The 21,491-nt window shown below is 38.0% G+C and overlaps 2 protein-coding genes across 2 annotated transcripts; one reads left to right on the top strand and one right to left on the bottom strand.

Annotated features, from left to right (window-relative positions):
• The first annotated feature begins 3,432 nt into the window (after positions 1 to 3,432).
• On the top strand, positions 3,433 to 18,076 carry LOC107783679 (uncharacterized). Its single transcript, XM_016604692.2, has 2 exons — positions 3,433 to 3,666; positions 17,369 to 18,076. Exons 1-2 carry the CDS (start codon positions 3,538 to 3,540, stop codon positions 17,888 to 17,890), a joined length of 651 nt encoding a protein of 216 aa, XP_016460178.1. The 5' UTR covers positions 3,433 to 3,537; the 3' UTR covers positions 17,891 to 18,076.
• Positions 18,077 to 18,453: 377 nt separating this feature from the next.
• On the bottom strand, positions 18,454 to 19,818 carry LOC107805591 (uncharacterized). The gene has a single exon (XM_016629659.2). The coding sequence runs from the start codon at positions 19,671 to 19,673 to the stop codon at positions 18,567 to 18,569; it is 1,107 nt and encodes a 368-aa protein (XP_016485145.2). The 5' UTR covers positions 19,674 to 19,818; the 3' UTR covers positions 18,454 to 18,566.
• Positions 19,819 to 21,491: the final 1,673 nt, after the last annotated feature.

Genomic DNA, 21,491 nt, shown 5'->3' with positions numbered 1-21,491 from the left:
GATTTGATCGACCCTGGAGTTATATGCTTCCACTTTTTTGTTATTTTCTTCGATCTGTTTTGACAGTTCATCGAACATCTTAACAACTTCGAGATTAGTCCCCGATTCTTGATCGTTTGACCTTGATACAACTGGCTCTGTTCTGCGGATGATCTCTCGGGGTAGAGTAGGCTCCGGTCTGCTCGGTACCTGTGTTTGAATCTGCAACTGGGCTATTGCTACCTGTTGAGCTTGTAACATTTCGAAAATCATACGCAAGCTGATTCTGTTTTCCTCAATGTTATGGGTGTCTCGAGGTGCAGAATCGAGTGCCGCCATGAATGCTATTTTCAGGTTCAGAATGTAGGGTCGCCTTAATAGCCACATGCGAGTTGATGTCTATCGGTACTTCGATTTGAGCTCCAACGGCGTTGATCAGGTTGTTGTTTTCATCTTGAAGACCAGCTTCATTATCGCTAGGTAATGCCATTTGATTTAATCGTTGCTAATCCGAAATTCAATATACTTTCGGAAATAAGCGCAAAATGGCGTATTTTTGCGAATTCGTATCAAATAACCACTGTTATCCTTAGCCCCACGGTGTGTGCCAAACTGTTTACCCGAAAATCGGATGAAGTTGAATTTGTACGTGGTTCTAAAGATATGTGTTATAACTTAATATAAATCGTAAGGATAAATATAATCTTAAATACGGATACTAAATAAACAAGGTTGGAAAGAAGATAATTTCTAGGAATAAGCAAGATGAATCGACGTATGAAGCTTAAAGGAATAACTCTTCAGTATTATGATGCTTTTGTTCCCATGTAAGCCAAGAAAAACTTGCCCCTTACTGAAATAATAACCATCTCCTTTATAGTAGAGGAATCTTACTTTAAATATAATTAAAAATACATAGTGGGAGACCCATGATAAATGAGCTTTTCCATAATTCCTTCCAAGATTCTCTCTTCTAGTGGGATCGCAACGGTTCTTGTCTATGAGCTCGATATTGACTCGAGTTTTTGGTCTTGACTTGGGCTCTCGATCTTGACTTGAACTCGATTTTGACTCGGATCCTTGAATTGATTCGGGGTCAATGTTGGTCGGTCTCTGAATCATAAGCTCTATAACTTTTCTTTGCATCGTAACTCGATTTGGATCCGAACTTGATAATGATATCGAGCTTGACATTGATCGGTCCCTTGGGATTCAAAACTTGTTTGTACCATCTCTGGACCTATCTCGAAGTCCTACTTCGATCCATTATGTTTTGGCCTCGATTGATCGTACGAAGGCCGGAATCTATTTCGACCGTATACATATTTAAAATCAAGGAAAGATAAGATCAAACAGACATTAATTAAGAGCAGAAAAATATAAATATGGATGGTTACTTGTTAGGTTTATGCTCGAAGAGTAACTATGAGAACTTGCAAAAGAAGGAACTCGTGTATTTTCTGTACTGTATAACGTTCCCTTTCTTCAAGTTTCTTAATTAGTTTTATATATTATATACATTGTTCAATATAATACATTCAAACCTCTCTATAACAATTTCGTTTGTTTCAATATTTTTTGGCTGTTATAGTGAAATGCTATTATAGAGGACATATATTATAACATAACATAAAATATCAGTTCCGAGAAAGACTTGGCTTTTATAGTGAATGGTTGTTATATAGGTATGTTGTTATAGAGACAGCTCTACACTGACATCCTGACATACTACGACCTAACCAAACAAAATTACTTGCTAATTAAGTGCAAAAGGAAAACACCAAATTAACCTAGCTAATTGATATTCGGCTAATGCATGACTACCATAAATGTCACTATATTCAAGTATATTTTTGCACCCTCGTTACATAAAATGTCACTAAACAATATTGGTACCATAATTTTAGACTCTTCCATTTCGGCTTTGTTCTTCTCAATAGTTTTAACTTTTAAGACTCAAAAGCATGGTATGCATATTAGAGAATCAGTTTGCAAGTTCGCAAATCATAGGGGTTATTTTCTTAAATAAATTTTTTTTCGAGTAAAAATTAAAGTTGTGGATAAATAGAACAATTGAAAAGATTATTTCTAAAGAGAAGGGGATACATGAAAAGCATTTTTGGGGGTTGAGTTGCCTTAATAGTTAGTAGTAGAGTGCATCCCACTAATTTGCATGCATTTAGCTATGAGTGGACATTTAAGCCCAAACCTATACAATCCGTCCAATCCGCTTAATGTTGAATTCAGTCCATCTTAATCTAACTCATCTCAACTAATATAAATTGGACTAATTTTTAGTCCAAATTAATCCATAAGCAACTTTGCTAAAATATTATTAAAATAATTTTTTTCGTTTGATATGTTATAGATTACCATAACAAAAGGAAAAGATCTTATTTACTACTCTCTCTAATCCACAATAAGTGACCAATTTGCCTTGGGCACACCCATTAAAGAAATACAAAATTCTAGACAAAAATAGTTAGTGTGACTAAACTACCCTTAATTAAATATTGCAGCATAGTTAATGTGAGGAGTAAAAGACTTTTTAGGGATACGTACATAAGGATAATTTTGGAAAAAATAAATTGAATTTTTTCTTGATTATATAAATTGACACTTCGTTTGGACCAAAATAAAATGACAAATTGGTCACTTATTGTGGACCGGAGGAGTAATAAACAATTCATAAGAAAATAACACACATTAACTAAAACTTGGTAAGAGTTTGACGGCTGGGGTATGACCTAAATTTTAGGTCATCTCGAACCAATCCATCTTAGCCCAATCAACTTTTGAGCAGGTCATTTACTCATCTATTTATTGACACGTCTAATTTTCACGCTTCCAAAATCAGTCCAACCCGCATGAGATTTCAATGATGTAGGGTATAATCTGTATAATCGAATTTGGTTAGGTATTAATCACAGACCTCTATTTTACCAAACAAAAATCCTAGTGGTCTTTTTTTACATTAATTAATATGGATACATAAAAGAAACATGGGTTTGGTCTCTCACATGTTTCATTTACCGTCTTTTCTCTTCATTGCGTACAGTAGGGCGTAGGCCAGTAATGGGTAGCTCATACCTAAATTTTTCCACTACATTTTGAACTAAATGCAATGATTTTTTCTGTTGCTTTTAAATACTATGGTTGAAAATTTGTATTCCCAAATAGGAAGCCAAAATTTTAATTTTACGGATTCTAAATTTTAGAATAATAATTTCATGTGCTATTCTAAATTTAATATGGTATATATATTTAATAAGTTTTTTAATATAAATATAATCTTTGAACATAAACTATTAAAATCGATCAAACAAAAGAAAAAGGAAAATATGACAATTGGAGAAATGTGATTTTAATAGTAGTAAAACGTTTTTTGCGTATAGTGGACCGTACCAAAAATAACATTAAACAAAAGTAGCTACCTACCACATTTGTCCGTAAAAATTTCATTTTTTTTGTGTCCAACTCACACTACTCAAGAACAGACTATTGTCTACTAAATTCGAAGACTGTGATCTCGCCGGAAAAACCTCTGGTCGGCTAAATATGTTGTCATCTTCTACATTGAAACAAGTAGTAGTGGGTTCACTTCCAACAGGTCAAGAACCAAATGGGTCCAAACCAAAAGCGGCTCCCTTTTCACTACCAGTGCTCAAGTTTAACAAAACTCTTCAGGTTTTGTTTTCTGATCTTTTAATGCTATGAAACTGATTAAAGATCACATTTTGTTAGATGGGTATTGTACTTTATTGTCAGTTTAATGTGTATTTGGCTTTGATATTGAAGTTAGAACAAAACACTACCACCTTCTCTTCAGGCTTTGCCTTCTGATCTTTTTTATGTTATGTAGCTGTTTTAACTTCATATTTTGTTAGATGGGTAATTGTAATTTATTGTTGGTTTAATGTGTATTTGACTTTATATTGAAGTTTCTAGTTGGCTGGTAGTATTTGCAAGGACTAAGTGGAGTAGCTTTTTTTTTTTGATAAGTTAATGTATTTCATAGAAAGCATCAAGAAGATGCAAAATTCAGAATTTACAGAGCAAAGGAATAGAGAAAAAAGAAGAAGACAATGTTAGCTCTATTGCAAAGGGCCTAATCTAAAGTTAAGGAGCTAACAAAGTCCAACAAAGATTCAGGGGAGTTGACAGGGGAGAGATTACTCCAACTACAAAGACTTGTTAAACATCTAGCCTTAAGAACGTAATTTGGAGTAGTAATGCCTTCAAAGCATCTAGTATTTCTTTCTGTCCAGATACACCAGAAAATGCAAGCAGAGATCATCTTCCAAACTTTCCTGATGGATTTCCCAACCTTCCATGAGCTCGAGCTAACCAGGGCATCTTTAACACTCTCAGGCATAACCCATTTAAGACCAAAAACTGAGATGAACATGTTCCATACATCTGCAACAGCTGTACAATGTAAAAAAAGATGTCTATTGGTCTCTAAGGCATGTTGACACATGTAGCATCTGTTGACTGTGGGGATGCTTCTTCTACTAAGATTGTCTTGAGTGAGCGATGCTTCATAGAGGGCTATCCAACTAAAGCAAATCACCTTTGGAGGTAGTTTAGTTTTCCAAATTAATTTCCACGGCCAATCGATTAACAATTCATTTTGAGTACATTGCATGTAGTAGTCTGCCTTCACAGAGTACGTACCATCGGCTTTATTCCCCCAAATGAGTATGTCCGATGCCGGATCATCCAATAAGACTGTCCCTAGTCTATCCAGCAGGTTGAGAAGATCTTGCAGCTCCCAATCTTGTATGTTCCTCGTGAACAGAGGGTTCCAGGAATAATCAGCTCTGTTTTGTGAAATGGTTGACTGTTTACTTGTGGATATTGAATAGAGGTTCGGAAAATGAGCTTGCAATGTTGAGTCCCCCAGCCATTTATCTTCCCAGAACCTTATTTTTGCTCCATTGCCTACTTTAAACTTGCATCGGTGATAAAACGCCTCCCCTAGCTTGCTGATATACTTCCAAGGCCCTACTCCATATGGTGATCTAGCAACCTTGGTACTCCAGTGATTTTTATTGCCATGTTTTGCAGTTACCACCTCCTTCCAAAGGGCGTGATCCTCTTGTGAATATCTCCACAGCCATTTCATAAGCATGCTCTTATTATGGACCGTGAGATCTCTAATTCCCAGGCCACCATGTGACTTTGGTAGTGTTACTTTTTTCCAATTAACCAAGTGGAATTTATGAGTTTTGCTTCTTCCTTCCCAAAGAAAATTCCTCCTGTATTTGTCTATCTGCTTCAGCACCTTTCCGGGGATGGGAAATAAAGACATAAGATAGGTGGGAAGGCTATCCAATACACTGTTGATGAGTGTGAGTCTCCCTCCCATGGAAAGGTATTGCATTTGCCAGTTAGCTAGTCTTCTTTCAATTTTTTCCGTGACTCCACTCCATATATCAGATGACTTGAACTGGGCTTATCTAATCTCTATACTGAGGATGATGGGATTTGGAGATAAATGGTTAAGGTGGATCAAATTCAGTATTTCAACGGTCAAGTACTCAGTGCTTGTCAACAGAGAACCAACAGGCTTCTTCTCACCCCAGAAAGGGATTAGGCAAGGAGATCTACTCTCCCCATTCTTGTTCATTCTAGCCATGGAGGGGCTAAGCAAGATGTTGGAGAAGGCAAGAGAATTACAACATGTTGGAGAAGGCAAGAGAATTAAGGGATTCAAAATAGGCTCAGATATTGGGAGCTCAATCACTATCTCTCACATGTTGTATGCTGATGACACTTTGATTTTCTGCGAGGTCGAGAAATCTCAAGTTATGTACCTGAATCTAACACTTCTCCTCTTCGAAGCTCTATCAGGATTACATGTCAATGTATTGAAGAGTACAATTTATTCTGTCAATCATGTGCCCAACATAGATGAGCTCTCAGGTATCATGGGCTGCAGTATTGGGTCACTACCTACCACATACTTGGGTCTTCCATTGGGAGCCAAATTCAAAAATTGTGAGGTATGGAATGGTGTTATTGAAAAATTCGAGAGGAAATTAACTTCTTGGCAACTTCAATATCTTTCTATGAGGGGCAAATTAACTCTCATCAATAGTGTACTAGATAGCATTCCAACATACTACATGTCACTGTTTCCTATTCCCAAGAAGGTACTAAAGCAATTAGATAAAATCAGGAGAGACTTTCTCTGGGAGGGTAATAGCAACACTCACAAGTACCACTTAATAAAGTGGGGCAAAGTCACACAGCCAAAACTAAATGAGGTCTGGGAGTCAGAGATCTAGCTGTCCACAACAAATGTCTGCTAATGAAAGGGCTTTGGAGGTATGGAACAGGAGAGTCAAGCCTTTGGAAGCAGGTGATCAATGCCAAGCATGGGAAAAGAGACAATTGGAGTTCTAATAGTTCTAATGCACCATATGGAGTGGTCCTTGGAAGTATATTAGTAAACTGGGGGATGAATTCTTTCAAAATATCTCTTTCAAACCAGGTAATGGGGCTCACATCAGATTCTGGAAAGACAAATGGCTAAACTATACAGCACTCATGGATGAGTATCCTAGCTTATACCAGATTGCTCTAGACAAAAATTCCTCCATAGCACATAACAGAAATGGCAGTAATTGGGATGTTCATCTTAGAAGGCCAGTGCAGGACTGGGAAGTGGATAGCCTGATGGATATGCTGGCAAAAGTGGAAGGGTTCAATATGGATATGAACCAACCCGACACCATATGTTGGGGGAGAATGGGCACCTTCACAGTGAAAGAATGTTACAGACAGTTTGGTACTCAGAATCAAGTGTTAGATGCATGGCCCTGGAAGTTAATATGGAAGACTAAGCTACCTATTAAAGTCATTTTTCATAACTGGATTGCGCTCAATGAGGCATGTTTAACACAAAACAACCTAAACAGAAGAGGTTTTCAGTTGGTCAACAGATGCTACCTCTGTATGGAGAATGAGGAAACTGTCAACCACCTATTTTTGCACTGCCCAGTGGCCACCGACCTCTGGAACATGTTCTACTGTCTCTCTGATTTGAAGTGGGTCATGCCACAGAATTTGAGAGATGCACACATGAGCTGGAGTTTATGGAGAGTTGATAAGACCATAAAAAAGATTTGGTTGATGATCCCTGCTGCTATTTTTTGGTGTTTATGGAATGAGAGGAATTGCAGATGTTTTGATGGAATCTCAACTCCAAATCACGTTCTCAAAGCTAAATGCTTACTCAATCTTTTTTGCTGGACTAAGTTAGCTACTGTAATCAGTACTGACCAATTAATGAATTTTGTTAGCTTCTTTGTCTTTGACAAGATGTAGAAGGACTAACATGTAGTAGTATTTATGCATTCCAATTTCCTTGTAACGTTACATCTCCTAGATGCCTTTTGTTAATGAAACAACTTACTTCATCAAAAAAAAAACTTTGCTCCCAGCGGAAGCCCCAGATACGTAGTTGGTAGTGTGCCAGTACTACAGCATATGATGTCAGCCAGGCCCTCCAGATTAGAAACATCATTGACAGGATAAAGGACGCTCTTCATCATATTAATGTGTAAACCTGAAAGAGCTTCAAAAATAAGCAAGGTCATATTTAAATGCAGCACTTGAGATTCTTCAGCCCGACAGAAAATTAGGGTGTCATCTGCATATAGCAGATGTGAGACAGTCACTCTATTCCCAGATCTGCCACCAACTTCAAACCCTTTGAACCATTGTAAATTCCTGGCTTTGTTTAGCATGTTACTGAGACCTTCCATGGCAATGATGAAGAGAAAATGTGAGAAAGGATCCCCCTGCCTAAGACCCTTTTGAGGAGAGAAGAAGCCGGCTGGGCTTGAATTAACCAAGACGGAGTACTTCACGGTGGTTGTGCAGAACTTAATCCATTTGTTTCCAAAACCCATTTTCCTCAGCATCATAAAGAGAAAATTCCAGTTTAGCTGGTCAAAAACTTTCTCTATATCCAGTTTGCATAAGAGACCCGCATCCCCTGATTTAAGTTTCCAATCCAGAATCCCATTAGCAACTAAAGATGCATCTGTAATCTGCCTTTCTTTAATGAAAGAATTTGCTGCCCAGAAATAAGTTTCCAAATGACTTTCTTCAGTCTTTCAGCAAGCAGCTTTGCAACGATTTTATACACACTTCCTATTAGACTTATTGGTCTAAAATCTTTGAGTTCCATAGCCTCTTTCTTCTTTGGAATCAGAGCGATGAAGGATGCATTGCAATATCTCTCCATCTGGCCATTTTGATGGAAGTGATTCACGGTGCCAATGATGTCTGATTTGATGATTTCCCATGCACTTTGGAAGAAAGCCATTGTAAATCCATCTGGGCCAGGGGCCTTATCTGGAGCACATGCTTTGATGGCCGCTAGAATTTCCTCTTCTGTGAAATCTTTTTCCAGCTCAATTCTCTCATCTTCTGTGATACTTGCTAGACCCTCAAAATTAGCCGTATGTCTCCAAGGTTCATTCTCAGAATAGAGTGTTTGATAGAATCCCACAATTTCCTCGCTGATCTGATCCTTCTCCTCGATCAAGTCATTACCAATCTTGAGTTTATCAATGTTGTTTTTTCTTCTGTTGGAGTTAGCTATCTTCTGAAAGTATTTGGTGTTCCTGTCCCCTTCTTTAAGCCAGAGGCATCTGGATTTCTGTCTCCATGAAATCTCTTCTGCATGAGCTAATTTTTGGATGTCAGACTTTAGTGTTACCATTCTGGAAAGTTATGCTGCAGTGAGGGTCCTGATTTCTGCAGCCTGTTCCAATGCTAAAAGATCATTCAAAGCATTGGTTCTTTGTACTTCCACCTTACCAAAAACTTCTCTATTCCAGGTAGAGATGTCTTTCTTGAGCAGCTTTAATTTTTGAGTTAGAACGAAGTCAGGATTGTCACTGACTGCATAGCTTTGCCAACCCCCCCCCCCCCTTACTCTGTCAAGAAATCCCTCGGTTTGTAACCACATATTCTCAAATTTGAAGTATGAGGGGTTAACCTCCCAGTCTCCACTTTCCAGCATTACAGGCTTATGATCTGAAATAGCATTAGGAAGCACCATCTGAGTTAGCTTCCTGAAGGTGTCACTCCAGTCATTTGCTATGAGGAACCTGTCAATTCTGGAAGCCTGATGTATGTTCTCACCCCTGGTCCAAGTATAAATAGCACCATGAAGAGGCAAATCAATAAGGCAAAGATCTTCAATTGTATCAGAGAAGTTTTTCATTGCCTTTGATCTTCTATTGCAATTGATCCTTTCATGCTCGTATCTGCATACATTAAAATTACCCCCAATCACCCAATGATTATTCCATAGCCCTCGGATTGCTGCATGTTCATCCCAAAATACCCTTCTTTCAGGATTTGTGTGTGGGCCATAGACCCCTGTAAAACATCACCTGAAGTCTTCATGGGCACTTTCTAACATACTGGAGATTGTATAGGATCCCTGATGAATGTCTATGCAATTCCAGTTTCTTTTATCCCATAAAATTACCACCCCGCCCCTGCTGTCAATAGCTTGTAGCTCTGCCCATCCAGCCCATCTAGATCCCATCAAATGTTGTGAAAGACAATCTGACCATTCATTGATTTTGGTCTCCTGAATACACACAATATCAGCTCTCCAACTTTGAATTAAAGATTTCAAAGTTCTCCTCTTTTCCCTTTCATTGAGCCCCCGTACATTCCAACTCAGAATTCGTAATTTCATTCTGAATGGAGTTTGTGAATCCTGCCCCTTTCAATACTGGTGCTCCCTCTTTCTGAACTTTGTCCACCTTCATAATTCACCAAAAATTTTAGCTTCTCTAGTTCTGCCTCCTTCTTTGACTTTTTCTTCTTTGTCGGTTTCTCTGATAATTTTTTCTGTTGTATTTGCAATTGTCGTCCTTCCTCCATACGCAGAATAATGTCCAAAAACTCATGTTCGAATCCAGCCATGTTGACCCCGAAGGCTTTGCTAGCCTTCACCATCACCATTTTGGTCCATCTTGAAGTCTCGGCCACAGAAGGGTTTTGTATAATTTGAGGAGTTGGCCCTTCCTCATGCCATGGGAGAGATAGAAAATCAGAAGGAGAAGAGAAGTCAGAGTCGGATTGAGTGGTGAGAGACCTCTTTGGTGCTGGAATCACGCTTCTTAGTAGTTTTCTCAACACTGCCTCTGGGTCGGCTTCGTCATCTGCGTCAGAGATAGTAGAGAGAAGAGAGTTAGCTGGCGGAGGGACTCTAATATTTCTATTAGAGTTTATATCGCCATCTGCCGGTTCGGATATGGGCTCCTCTAATAATACACTGAACTGATTGGAGCAATGGGTAGTGTTAAATAGGCCCATCCTTTTCCAATAAGACTTGGTATTTTTCTTTTGGGCTTTATGCTTTGGGCCGACCATATAGTAGCTTTGGTCCACATTCTGGCCCAGTTGATTAACACCTAAGTTGGCTTTAATCGATGGATTAGAAGAAGCCACCTGCTCTCCCACGTGCCTACTCTCTGAAGTAGTAGGATTCACTTTTTGTTGGCTCGATGTACCAACCCCATCAGTCGACAGTACCTTCTTCTCCGATAAGCCCAATGAGCTTTCGCCGGCATCACTTTTTCCGATTGGACTGAGCTTTACCAATTTATCTGGCAGAATAGTGATTTCATATTTCCAGTCACCAACTTCAATATTTACTTTCTCAGGTTGTTGGCCTACATGATTCTTCACACAAATTCTAGCCCAGAGAAGGTGTGTTTTATATTTGGTGTCCAGGTTTGTATCGACAAACCCCCCATATAGATCTCCTATGGTGCGGAAAGTACTCAAGCACCATGCTTTAACCCAGTGTGGCTGATCATTCGTTAAGGTTGAACCAATCGCCGGTGACCACCATTCCAAAGTTAAATGGCGACCGTTCCAGAACCAATCACCTGCTAGGATTCTCATTGCCTCCTGTCTTGAGGGGAACTCAAAGAGAGAGATTATGGTCCATGGGTGTAATTGTGAGTCCAGCCGTTACTTTCCATCTAGAGGTGAACCATTTGTGAAGTCTCCGATTTTGGGCTAAGATTAAAAGCATCATTGAATCTTCCAACTAGACTTCTTGAAAGAGGATGGTTGTCATCTGTCCAAGATGAAGTTGGTGCAGAGTCTGGCCATTTCTGTATATCTGCAGCTTCTGAGTAGGTTTTTGTTTGAGGTACTGGAGCAGTCACAGTACACACTCGATTCCCCAAATGTCTGAAGATCCTTTCTGCGATCTCCTCCCAACCAGCTCCATATTTTGGTTCAGGGATAATAATGGCGGACTTCCGAGCACCCAGCCAAGTTTCTACTCTCAAGAATCGTCCATGAATGTTGTAGTTTTGATACACCCTGTAAAGATAAATTTGTTGTTTCTTCCCCCATCTTCTGTATAAATCCCCTGACCCCTTTGATGCTTGACGCAGTACTGAGCAAATCCACCGGAGGTTGCTTTCGTCCACCTTTATTGTGCTTGTAAACCGTCTGCTTCTTTCTGTGATGGAGAACTATCTAACTCGGTCATCATTAATAGCCGCTACTTCAAAAGATTTAACACCTGTAATAAGGACTAACTTATCAACCATGTCAAAGAGAAGCTATCTAAAAAGGTTGAGGGCACTGTTCCCAAGTCAGAGCATTTTCTCCAATTCCTTTGGAGTGCTTTTTAAGTGGAGTAGCTATTTGTGAAAGAATCTGAGCATCCCACCCAAAACTTTAACGTAATGAATGGAGTAGCATATGACTTGGAAACACTTACTATACTGATTTGAGCATGTGTTGTATATTCTATATGCCCCCAGGGCTTTGGTCTAGTGCTAAGAGCATTGTGCCTAATAAACCCCATTGTAGACAGAAACTTGGTATTTAGGTAGAGAGGGGTAGAGGGCCGGACCCATTATCGACCGAGTTCCGACCCGGACCCCACTTGTCTTCGGGGATTTCTTGATTTAAAAAAACAGAATAGAGTAAAATGTGTTGTGTATTCTAGACTAGCCTCTTGGGTATAATATTTTGGTTGTTGGCTAGCTCCTAGATCCTATCATAACATCTTGTAAAGGAGCTAGCATCTCTATTTTTGTAATCACTGCATCTGCTTGATGCCTTTCAATGAAGAAACTTACTTTATCAGAAAAGAAAAAAAGGTGTTGCGTATTCTTTACCAGCTAAATGGAAGAATGGAGCTTGATAAATGATTAGGAGATTCTGATGTTGACCCTTTAAGCTTAATTAAGCATCATTCTCACTATCTCAATCCTAGAAAAAAGCAAGTACTAGATTGATGAACTTCTGTAGATAGACCACCTTAGTCCTCATTACAAGTGTAGTGAGTGCTTTCCTCGGGTTCAGGTGGCTGTGCAACATGGTTGGGAATGTAGCTGACTGCGCACCTGTACAAGTGAAAGGATGAAGGTTGGGCTGCAAGAAGGCTTTGACTTTCGAGTTAGTAACACTCAGTGTATACGTGTAGATAGTAAAGAATGTTCTGCAACATCTAAGTCGTATCAGAAAAAAATGTTGGTATTCGTGTTGGAGGGTGATTATGCTTCAAGTGTTAGGGGTTTGCGGTGCATTTAGTGCTTTTTGACTATGTTTATTTGTAGTTCGTCATATTAGTTTTGACCAGTGTTGTAAATAACGCTCGCCTCAGCGCTAATAGCGTGAGGCGATGCGAGCTGCCATCACTATTTTACAGTGTGGTGTACCATTTTCAAAGAGGCGAGCGCCTCTGCCTCTGTAGCGTGTGGCGACTTGTAGCGTGAGGCGAGCTGTAGCATCGCTTTTTGCAAAAAAGAAAAGAAGAAGTCAGCAACAACGATATATTAAAATAAAAAATTAGGGCTCGCGATTTCTTTACTCTTTCTCCTTCAAGTCGACAGCGGACCTACAACAGACCAGCAATTTTCTTTCTTTTTTCTTCATCAGGTATGCTTCTCTTCATCTCTTTTCTTCTTCTCCTTTCTTCTTTCTTCGAGTTTATGTTCTGTGACTCTTACCAATTTTCTTCTTTCTTCTTTCCTCTTTCTTCTTTCTTCTTCTTTCTTTTTGTTTTGGGCTCTGGCTTTTATCGCTGGTGCTGCAACAGAACAGAGTCTGTGTTGCTCTGTTTTTTCTTCCTTTTTCTTCTTCTTCTTCTTCTTCTTCTCTTCTTCTTTCTTTTTGTTTTGGGCTCTGTTTTTGATCGCTGCTGCTGCAACAGAACAGAGTCTATGTTGCTCTGTTTTTTCTTCTTCTTTTTTTTTTTTTTTGGCTCTGTTTTTGATCACTGCTGCTGTACTCAACAGAACAGTCCGAGAAAGGCTCTGTTTTTTTAATGAAGACTCCGAGGATGAAGAAGATGATAGCCAATATAATGCTAACATTCTTGAAATTCAAGAATTTGAAAATCTTGAAGAAGAATAGATGTTGCTTGATTTAGACTTATAGTTTATGAATCTACTATGACTATCTATTGAGTTTTTAATTTTTGAATTGATATATTTATTAATATATTATTGCTATTGAGTTTTTAGTTATATATATAATATTTTATTTTTTTGTATAAATTGTTGCTTCACATCAAAAAGGCGAGCGCTTCGTTGTTCGCCTCTCGCCTCAGTGAAGCGGGCCCTCGTCGCTATTTGTCGCCGCACGCTATCCAAAACACTGGTTTTGACAAGTGATTACATGAAACACTGTAACTTATGAAGGCCTCTCATCAGTGTCAATTTGTTGGTGTGTTTGGAACAAATCAAATGAGTGATTTGAGCCACAAGGATAATAAAGGACATGATTGTAGCTTAGATTGAGGTTGAGCGTATTGCTATCTAGGAGGTTCGTTATAGGAAATATTCACAATCTCCTCTTCATTTGTTTCGACTTTCCTTTGTTATCCTTGGCTACTGAACTGATTTCACTGGTTATCCCGAAACATGGCATTTCCTTTAGGCTGGTAACGCCCCAGCCTTCACTTTCCTCTGTAAATCATTAGCAAGAGGGGTAGAGATTATTACTAAGAGCCCGCCATATTCGCAGATGTTTATAGGCACTGAGGAGAGAAAAGGGTAGGTAATCAAGTTAATATCTAGTTCACAACTCAAAGTTACCACGAGGAGAATGTTCCTTAACATAAGAGGTCCATATCATAAATTCACAGATCATACCAACTTAAAAGGTTTAACATTTCCTTTAGAGACTCATGCCAATCGTGCACATGAAGTGCCAATTTGGCAGCAACATCACTTAATTCTTTGGTTTTACAGTCTAAATGAATGACAATTGACTAACAACAAACTGGCTAGTTATATTCCTCATATGGTGTATTTGGTTATGAACAGAATAATGGTCCAATTAAGGTGTCAATTGAGTGAATGTGAATAACAAAAGTTAGTCTACTGGTCAGTCCACTTCATTTAATGTATCAGCCTCGTGATACTGTTATATGTGAGGATCTTAAGGTCAGAACTCAGAAGAGGATTCACCCATTACCAGATACACTCAGACTTATTATTCCCCATTGGATCAGGTCCAGACTTAATCCGATGTAGATATCTGCCTACACTCCTGAAGAGCAGCCCAAAACAAGGTTGCCGCTCTCTCTTGAAGGTGATGTCAGGGATAATGTAATTAATTACCGCTCAAGTGTTAACAAGTAGTACCCTATTCATGTTGCTACTGTTACTAGTTATAGCATTCCTAACATTTAGAACTACCTTATGCTATTCATTGAGCCTAACTAACTTGCATGTTGGAGCATTGCCTGTCGTTCTCTCTCAAGCACATATCCAAGTTAGTTTTATTCTGAATTCAAGGCTGGGATAGCCGAGCCCCGAGGATGAGACTTGACTGCAGCATATATGTTGTTTAAGGAAAGCTAGATATATATTTAGAGCTGAGAAGCATCCAAGCAAGCTAACACACTTGAGAATCGATGGAAGGTTACGTAGAGAACTATGTTTGACCTTTTAACTAAGTAAGCAATTTTTTTTCATCAAGCAGCATCAAGGATGAATCGTTACGGTTACAAAGACACAGCTTCTCGTTAATCATGAAAGGAGCTGAGAAAATCTGTGAAGTATCTAAGTCATATGTATATATTCAATAAGCTACACCAAAAGGCCAAAAGTACAAGCATCTGTATATACTATATAAGTATATGTACTGGTTAAGCCTTGCCCTCACTCTTTCTCATCCATATTACCCAAAACATGATCAGTTGAATAGTATTTGATCAGTTGAATAGTATTTGATCAGTTTAATTCTATGTACTGGTTAAGCCTTGCCTTCATAGCATCTCCGACCTCTTTCCGGTCATATTACCCAAACCACAATCATGCTGAACAGTATTTGATCTACTCTGTTTGCTCATTCTCCTTCCAAACAAAAACTACATTCAACCTTGACTCTTAACACTTCCGTGTACCAGTAAAAATTTGAACTTATATGAAGGGAACAACATTGAATAAATCTAGCTGGATGTAGAGAAAATATATCTTTCAATTCTTTATGTAAGCCTGGAAACAGACTTGCACAATTTCTCTTGACCCTCTCCACGAAAATCAGACCAGTCACTTTTTAATAATAAAAAAGAAAATCAGGTCAGTAACTTTCCCTTCCGCAAATGTACATCATGCTACTAGGACATGCCCTGGGTTACAACCTTTTGAAGAGTGGAAATTGTTCTCTCCGAGAATGTTTTGGTGAATGGCTCATTAAATTGAGCCACTATTGCATTGCTATTTATAGTGAGAGGAATGCATAAAAGAGATATTGCATTGCTATTTATAGTGAGAGGAATGCATAAAAGAGATATTGCATTGTACCTTAACCCCCCCCCCCCCCCCCCAAAAAAAAAAAAAAAAAGAAAAAAGAAAAGAAGTATAAGATGAGTGCAACATCTAACAATATTACCTACAAGCTATCATCTATCTACAATAGATCAGCACAAATGAGTCCTAATACCCTTAACACTTGCATTTTCAAAGAAGAAAGAGAAGTCAATATTAGCTTGGAATTTTACATTTGGGCAGCTTGCAGCATTTTCCGTTTTTCAGTCACATCTATTTCTTATAGAAATCTTAAATGGGCGAATATTGAGGTAAAGAACATACAATTTGGATCTTTGTAGCTATAAGAGACCAAATATTGGTATCTGCTTCTGAGATATGTCCCTGCTCTTTGTGCTTCAAATTAAATGCAAGATCAACCACTTCTTTATCTTTTTATATCAATCAAACTGGTATAGTAGACTTTCTGCAGTCTCCCTCTGTTTGTTCTATTGTCCTATGGCAGTTTAGATGCCCTTGTTCTGTTAATGTTGAGCGCTTAAAAGTTGCTGCATGTTAATCTATCTACCTATCGCTGCACATGATTTGATAAAGTATAGGGATCAAGGAGTTGAACTTTTGAACTGTGTGTGATGTAGCGTTATAGAAGAAATATACCAAATATTTGTAATACCAACCTGCTAGAAAATTTGCTACATAAAGTGGAATGTGGGTTGACAAGTAGGGGGGAGTTTGATGTTAGCTTCTTGGGAAGTGACTTGAGAGTAGCATTTTCTAACTAGATGTGAAGTGGTCTGTAGGATAGTCTAACAACCATAGATTACCTCATGAAGACTTCTAAAATGTTGAGTTCCGATTGCTGTACCATTTTCCTTATTTTAGATCGATCGAATCGTCACCGGAAATATAACATTGGCTTACTTGAGTTACATGGTGGCCTATGCAGAGTTTAGGATTTTCAAATGTTTACTATTGTAAAACATGTAAGCAACTCATGTTGCAGCAGACTCATTAGTGTCCATAATACTAAATGTTTGTAAATATCATAAGACAAAAGTAAAGACAGCATACTGAAGTAATTGATGAAATCATGTGGCACGTTTTTATGTCAAGTGTATTAATCAGCAACCCATGATAATAGGTGTTTTTACTTGGCTTTTGATTCTGAAGGCAGAAACCACCTTTTTCCTGTTTTGTTAGTGTAGGAACCAGGATCTTGTTACATAAAGTCATAAACTAGAAAAAGATGCATATTTCCATGTAAAATTTGATAAGGACTGAGCCTTGTATGCATGTTACTATAGCAAATGAGATGTGTGCTATGATATATGCTTCCTATGTACTTTTTTTTTACTAACCGATTGATATGTGTACAAGCAAAATCAACGATTAAGCTTCCGTGTGCTATTTGCAAAGTTGCTCTGCTTTTCCATTCGTGATGTTATTTCCTTCTGCCAATCAGATATGAAGTTGAGTGTCATTAAATGAGTAATTCCAAGGATAAATGTTTTTTTCCAACGTAGACAGGTGTAGTTGGTTCTGCAACAGTATTTAGATGTTCTTTCTTTTGTACCTTAGCATGTCTCTTTCCCTTCCAGTTGAAAGGCAAAGAAAAGGAGCTACATCTGCAGGAGACGACCGCAGCTGCTGTTTCAAGAAGAGAATTGATAGGCTTGGCAGCTACAACATTAGGTGGACTTGCCCTTTTTGCTACTGAGCCTGCAGAGGCACTTGAAGTAGCTGATATCGGGAGTTCGCTCAAGGAGCTGCTGGGGATTTTCAAGGGCAAGCCAAAAACTGGAGCTGGCAACGAAAAGAATCCAAAAGTTGAAAATGACAAGAAACCAAAAATGGATGAAAAAGGGAAACCAAAGAGTGAAGGTGAGGTAAAAAAGCCAGAAGTAGTAGACAATGGGAAGAAACCGAAGAGTGAAACTGATGAAAAGAAGGCAAAAATGGAAGGCAATGTAAACAAACCAAAGCATGAAGCTGATGAAAAGAAGCCAAAAATTGGAGATGATAAGAAGGCACCAACCCCTTATCACTCAGAGAAGGCAAAAGTGTCAGTTTCTTCTGCTGCACCAACCCTTCCCAATCTTTTGAATTCCTCAGTTCCCTAACTTCTCATTTGGAAATGTTGTTGTCCTCAGATAGCTTTTCAAGAAACTTTGACAAACTTTTCTTGTGCTACAAATCATTGTAGCTAAACTCATGTCTAAATGATTATGTTAGACAAGGTTTGTATGGATCAATGAGCTCAATGTCAAGACTATTGAAGTATTTTCAGTTAAAAGATTTTTATTCTATCTTTTCATTAAATTACAATGCCTTACATGATTGATATCATGCAAACCTTGTGAAAAAAAAAAGGTTATAATGAAAGAAAAAGATTCATAGAGATGATACCAATTAGTTGAGACTAAGTTTTAGTTATGTTAGTATGCATACTTTAGCTACAATGTTTGCTATGAATCTTTCAGTCTTGTTAGAAATTTATATGACAATAGAAAATGTAAAGAACTCCTAATGCTAGAGAAGCTAATCTTTTATGATATTGAATTAAGACGAGTTTAAGTAGGACATGGACATTAGGATTCAAATAGCTTATCTAACTTGCTTGGGATGGAGTTGGAGCATGTTCTAGGATTAAGTATTGTTAGTCTAATGTAGAGCAAAGTGCATATAATAAGTTAACAACCATAAAATCATTTTATTATAGTGGAAACAACAAATACTTGTAATATCTCACTATAAACTACAAACAAATATAACCCCCCCCCCCAAAAAAAAAAGAATTCAAGCAGTTTTCTTGTTCATATTTTCCACTAACTTACGCATTTGGAATCTCCAAAACAAGAAATAAGCTAATCCTAATCCAATCAATCCATATAACCAAATATTATCTTCTTTATTCTCTTCCTCAGATTCCACTTCAACTATACTAAACTTTTCTCTCTCAGTATTTCCCATTTTACCCTCCATTACATGCCCATATAACACATATACCCTATTCCGATCTCCTACTGCCACAGATGTAGGAAATCTCTCCCCTTCAAGGGCAGTTTCGTCAAATACCACTCCCTCTCCCCACCCATCATTGCTCCTTAAGAAATACAGCTTGTGTTGACTCACGACTAATACGACGCCGTCTTTTCTAACGGCCATTCCATCAGCTGCCGTTAAGTCCTTGTTTAATCTAACGGTCCTTGCCGTTCCGTCATCAACGTCGACTTTGAACATTTTCCCCGTATTTGATTGGACGACTAGTAAGTAACCATTGAAGCTGTAAACGACACCGTTTAGGCCGCATTTGTGATACTCTGTGGTCGTGTCCACGGGATGGGATTTGTACGCCTTAGATTTAGATAAGACTAAAACGTTGCCGTTTATGTCAATTTTCCAGATGAAATTACCGCCGGAGTTCGTGACGTAAGCATTGCCGGAGAAATCGACAGCAACGTCGTTTGCGACGGCGGAATGAGCTTCCTCGGTGACGGTGTCGACGAGAGGGGAGAGGAAGAGGCGGAGGCGTGATCGGAGGTCGTAGGCGGCGAGGGCATTGAAAGGCTCGGGAGATTCTGGCGACGGCATGCGGTGGATGCAGGCGAGGAGGCGGTTGTTGCGTCGGTCGACGGCAAGGCCGAGGAAGGAGGAGTTTGGAGGAAGAGATGAGTCGGAGATTAAAGTTTCGACGACGCCGGCATCAGAGACGGAGAGGAGTTTCTGGCGGCGGGTGCTTCCGACGATGAAGTGCTGGGATTTAAGATCCCAGGTGAATGATTCCGGGTAGAAATTCCGTGATCGGAAGTTGATGACGTGGGGTTTTCGTGCGGAGGAAGGAACAGAGCAGGCGATGAATATGAAAAGGATAATTAGGGGTAAAGTGAGTTTCATGGTTTTCATTTTGAGAAGTTGGTGTCAGAGAAATTACTTTGTTTTCCTGCTAAATAATCAGTCTTGTGCTTAAAAAAAAGGCTCTCTTTCGCTAAATTGAAGACTAATTTCACCTGAATCTGCTATTGCTTGATTAATCCGAATTTCAATGACATATGGCTCCCTAAAGCAAAACCTTTATATATATATATATATATATATATATATATATATATATATATATTTATTTTATTATTTTTTTTATTTTTTTTAAAGGTTCATTATTTTATTCGAACCGAAACCTCTGGTTTGATAATTGTCAGCTTATCTTTGATTTTGAATTTCTTTGATCTTGTTCATTAGTTCAATAGAGCATATCGTAACATTTGAATATAAGCTTTTTAAGAAAATTTTAAAAAAAAATTTGTTTATGGAAATTAAAGGGAATAGAAGGGTAAAAAATAGAAAAGATGACTAGATGAGTATCGTAATAAATTAATTTACTTAAGGTTATTGAAATTAGTTGTGCAGCTTTAAGACACATACGGCAGAAGAAATTCTAAACTTGATCTAACAAATTAGATAAGATAAAACGGTTTGGACTATAGAAACTATACAGCTAGAAATGCATGAAGTTTCATTCACTATTTTCATGGAAAACTTTTACTCGAATGAATGCAAAATATGTGTAATTATAATATTGCTTTGCAAAAGCTTAAAGTATTTGTATATATTTCTATGCTTTTCGTTAATACGCATTTAACATGCTTTACAAAGAGTATTTACATGTAATGAGCTCTTAACTTGGAGTACTATTTTTTGGTTGGTTTCTCATATTATCATAACGCAATATCTAGTTACTTGTTTTAATATGCTTAACAATGCAAATCAATGATGACATACGTATATTATGGTGTTTTTGGACACAAATGTGACTTAATTAAAAAAGTGGTCACGTGCATTCCAAAGAGATATTTGAAATATATATGCAGGAGCGGATTCATAGGCAAGATTATGATGGTCTCTCCGCAAAGTTAGATATTTTATGTACGTATTTTTTAAAATTGATACAATATTAAATGTTGGCACCTATGTTGCAAGAAGGTGGAATGGTCCACTTGGTTGTAATTTAAGTTATTTACCAAGAGGATTATGGATCAATTCTCACTTAACACATCTTTTTCTCCTTTTTTAGTAGTGCACCTATGTACTAGATTTTCTAGATCTGCCTATGTTATATGGCGTATAGTTAGGTTCTACAACTCAAAATGCTTGGTCGGTTGTTACAAGATTCGAGTTAGTTTTGGTTGTAATTTCAAATAAAAACTCCAAGGAGAAGATGTCACGACCCAATTGCTCTTATAGGTCGTGATGGCATCCAACGTTACGTCTAGGCAAGCCAACAGTGAACTAACCATGTGATTGCTCCTTTTAACAATTTAGAAATAGTTGATTTTTAATTATTAGATAAGTAAGAAGTGAGAAATTTAATAAAATAAAGAGTAAACAATTATAAGAACACATGTGACGAAATAAATACTCAAAAGTCATCAAGTGTCTACTAGCATAAATTCTGAAACCTGCTGTCACAAGTGTATGAGGAACTAGTAGAATATACAAAACTCTAACTACTTGTCACGACCCAAAATCTCACATGTCGTGATGACGCCTATCTCAATACTAGGCAAGCCGACAATCTCAATAAACCACCATATCTTTTAAGTATGAAACATAATATTTAAATTCAGTGGAAGAAATCTCACAAATATAATCACTCCCTAAACCCGGTGTCATTGAGTACATGAGCATCTAATATGAATATAAAGTCTGACTGATAAAACACTGTCT

Source organism: Nicotiana tabacum, chromosome 24, assembly GCF_000715075.1.
Source record: "Nicotiana tabacum cultivar K326 chromosome 24, ASM71507v2, whole genome shotgun sequence".
Classification (NCBI taxonomy): Eukaryota; Viridiplantae; Streptophyta; class Magnoliopsida; order Solanales; family Solanaceae; genus Nicotiana; species Nicotiana tabacum.
Note: the sequence above shows the minus strand (reverse complement) of the source record. Positions and strands in the feature narration are given on the sequence as shown.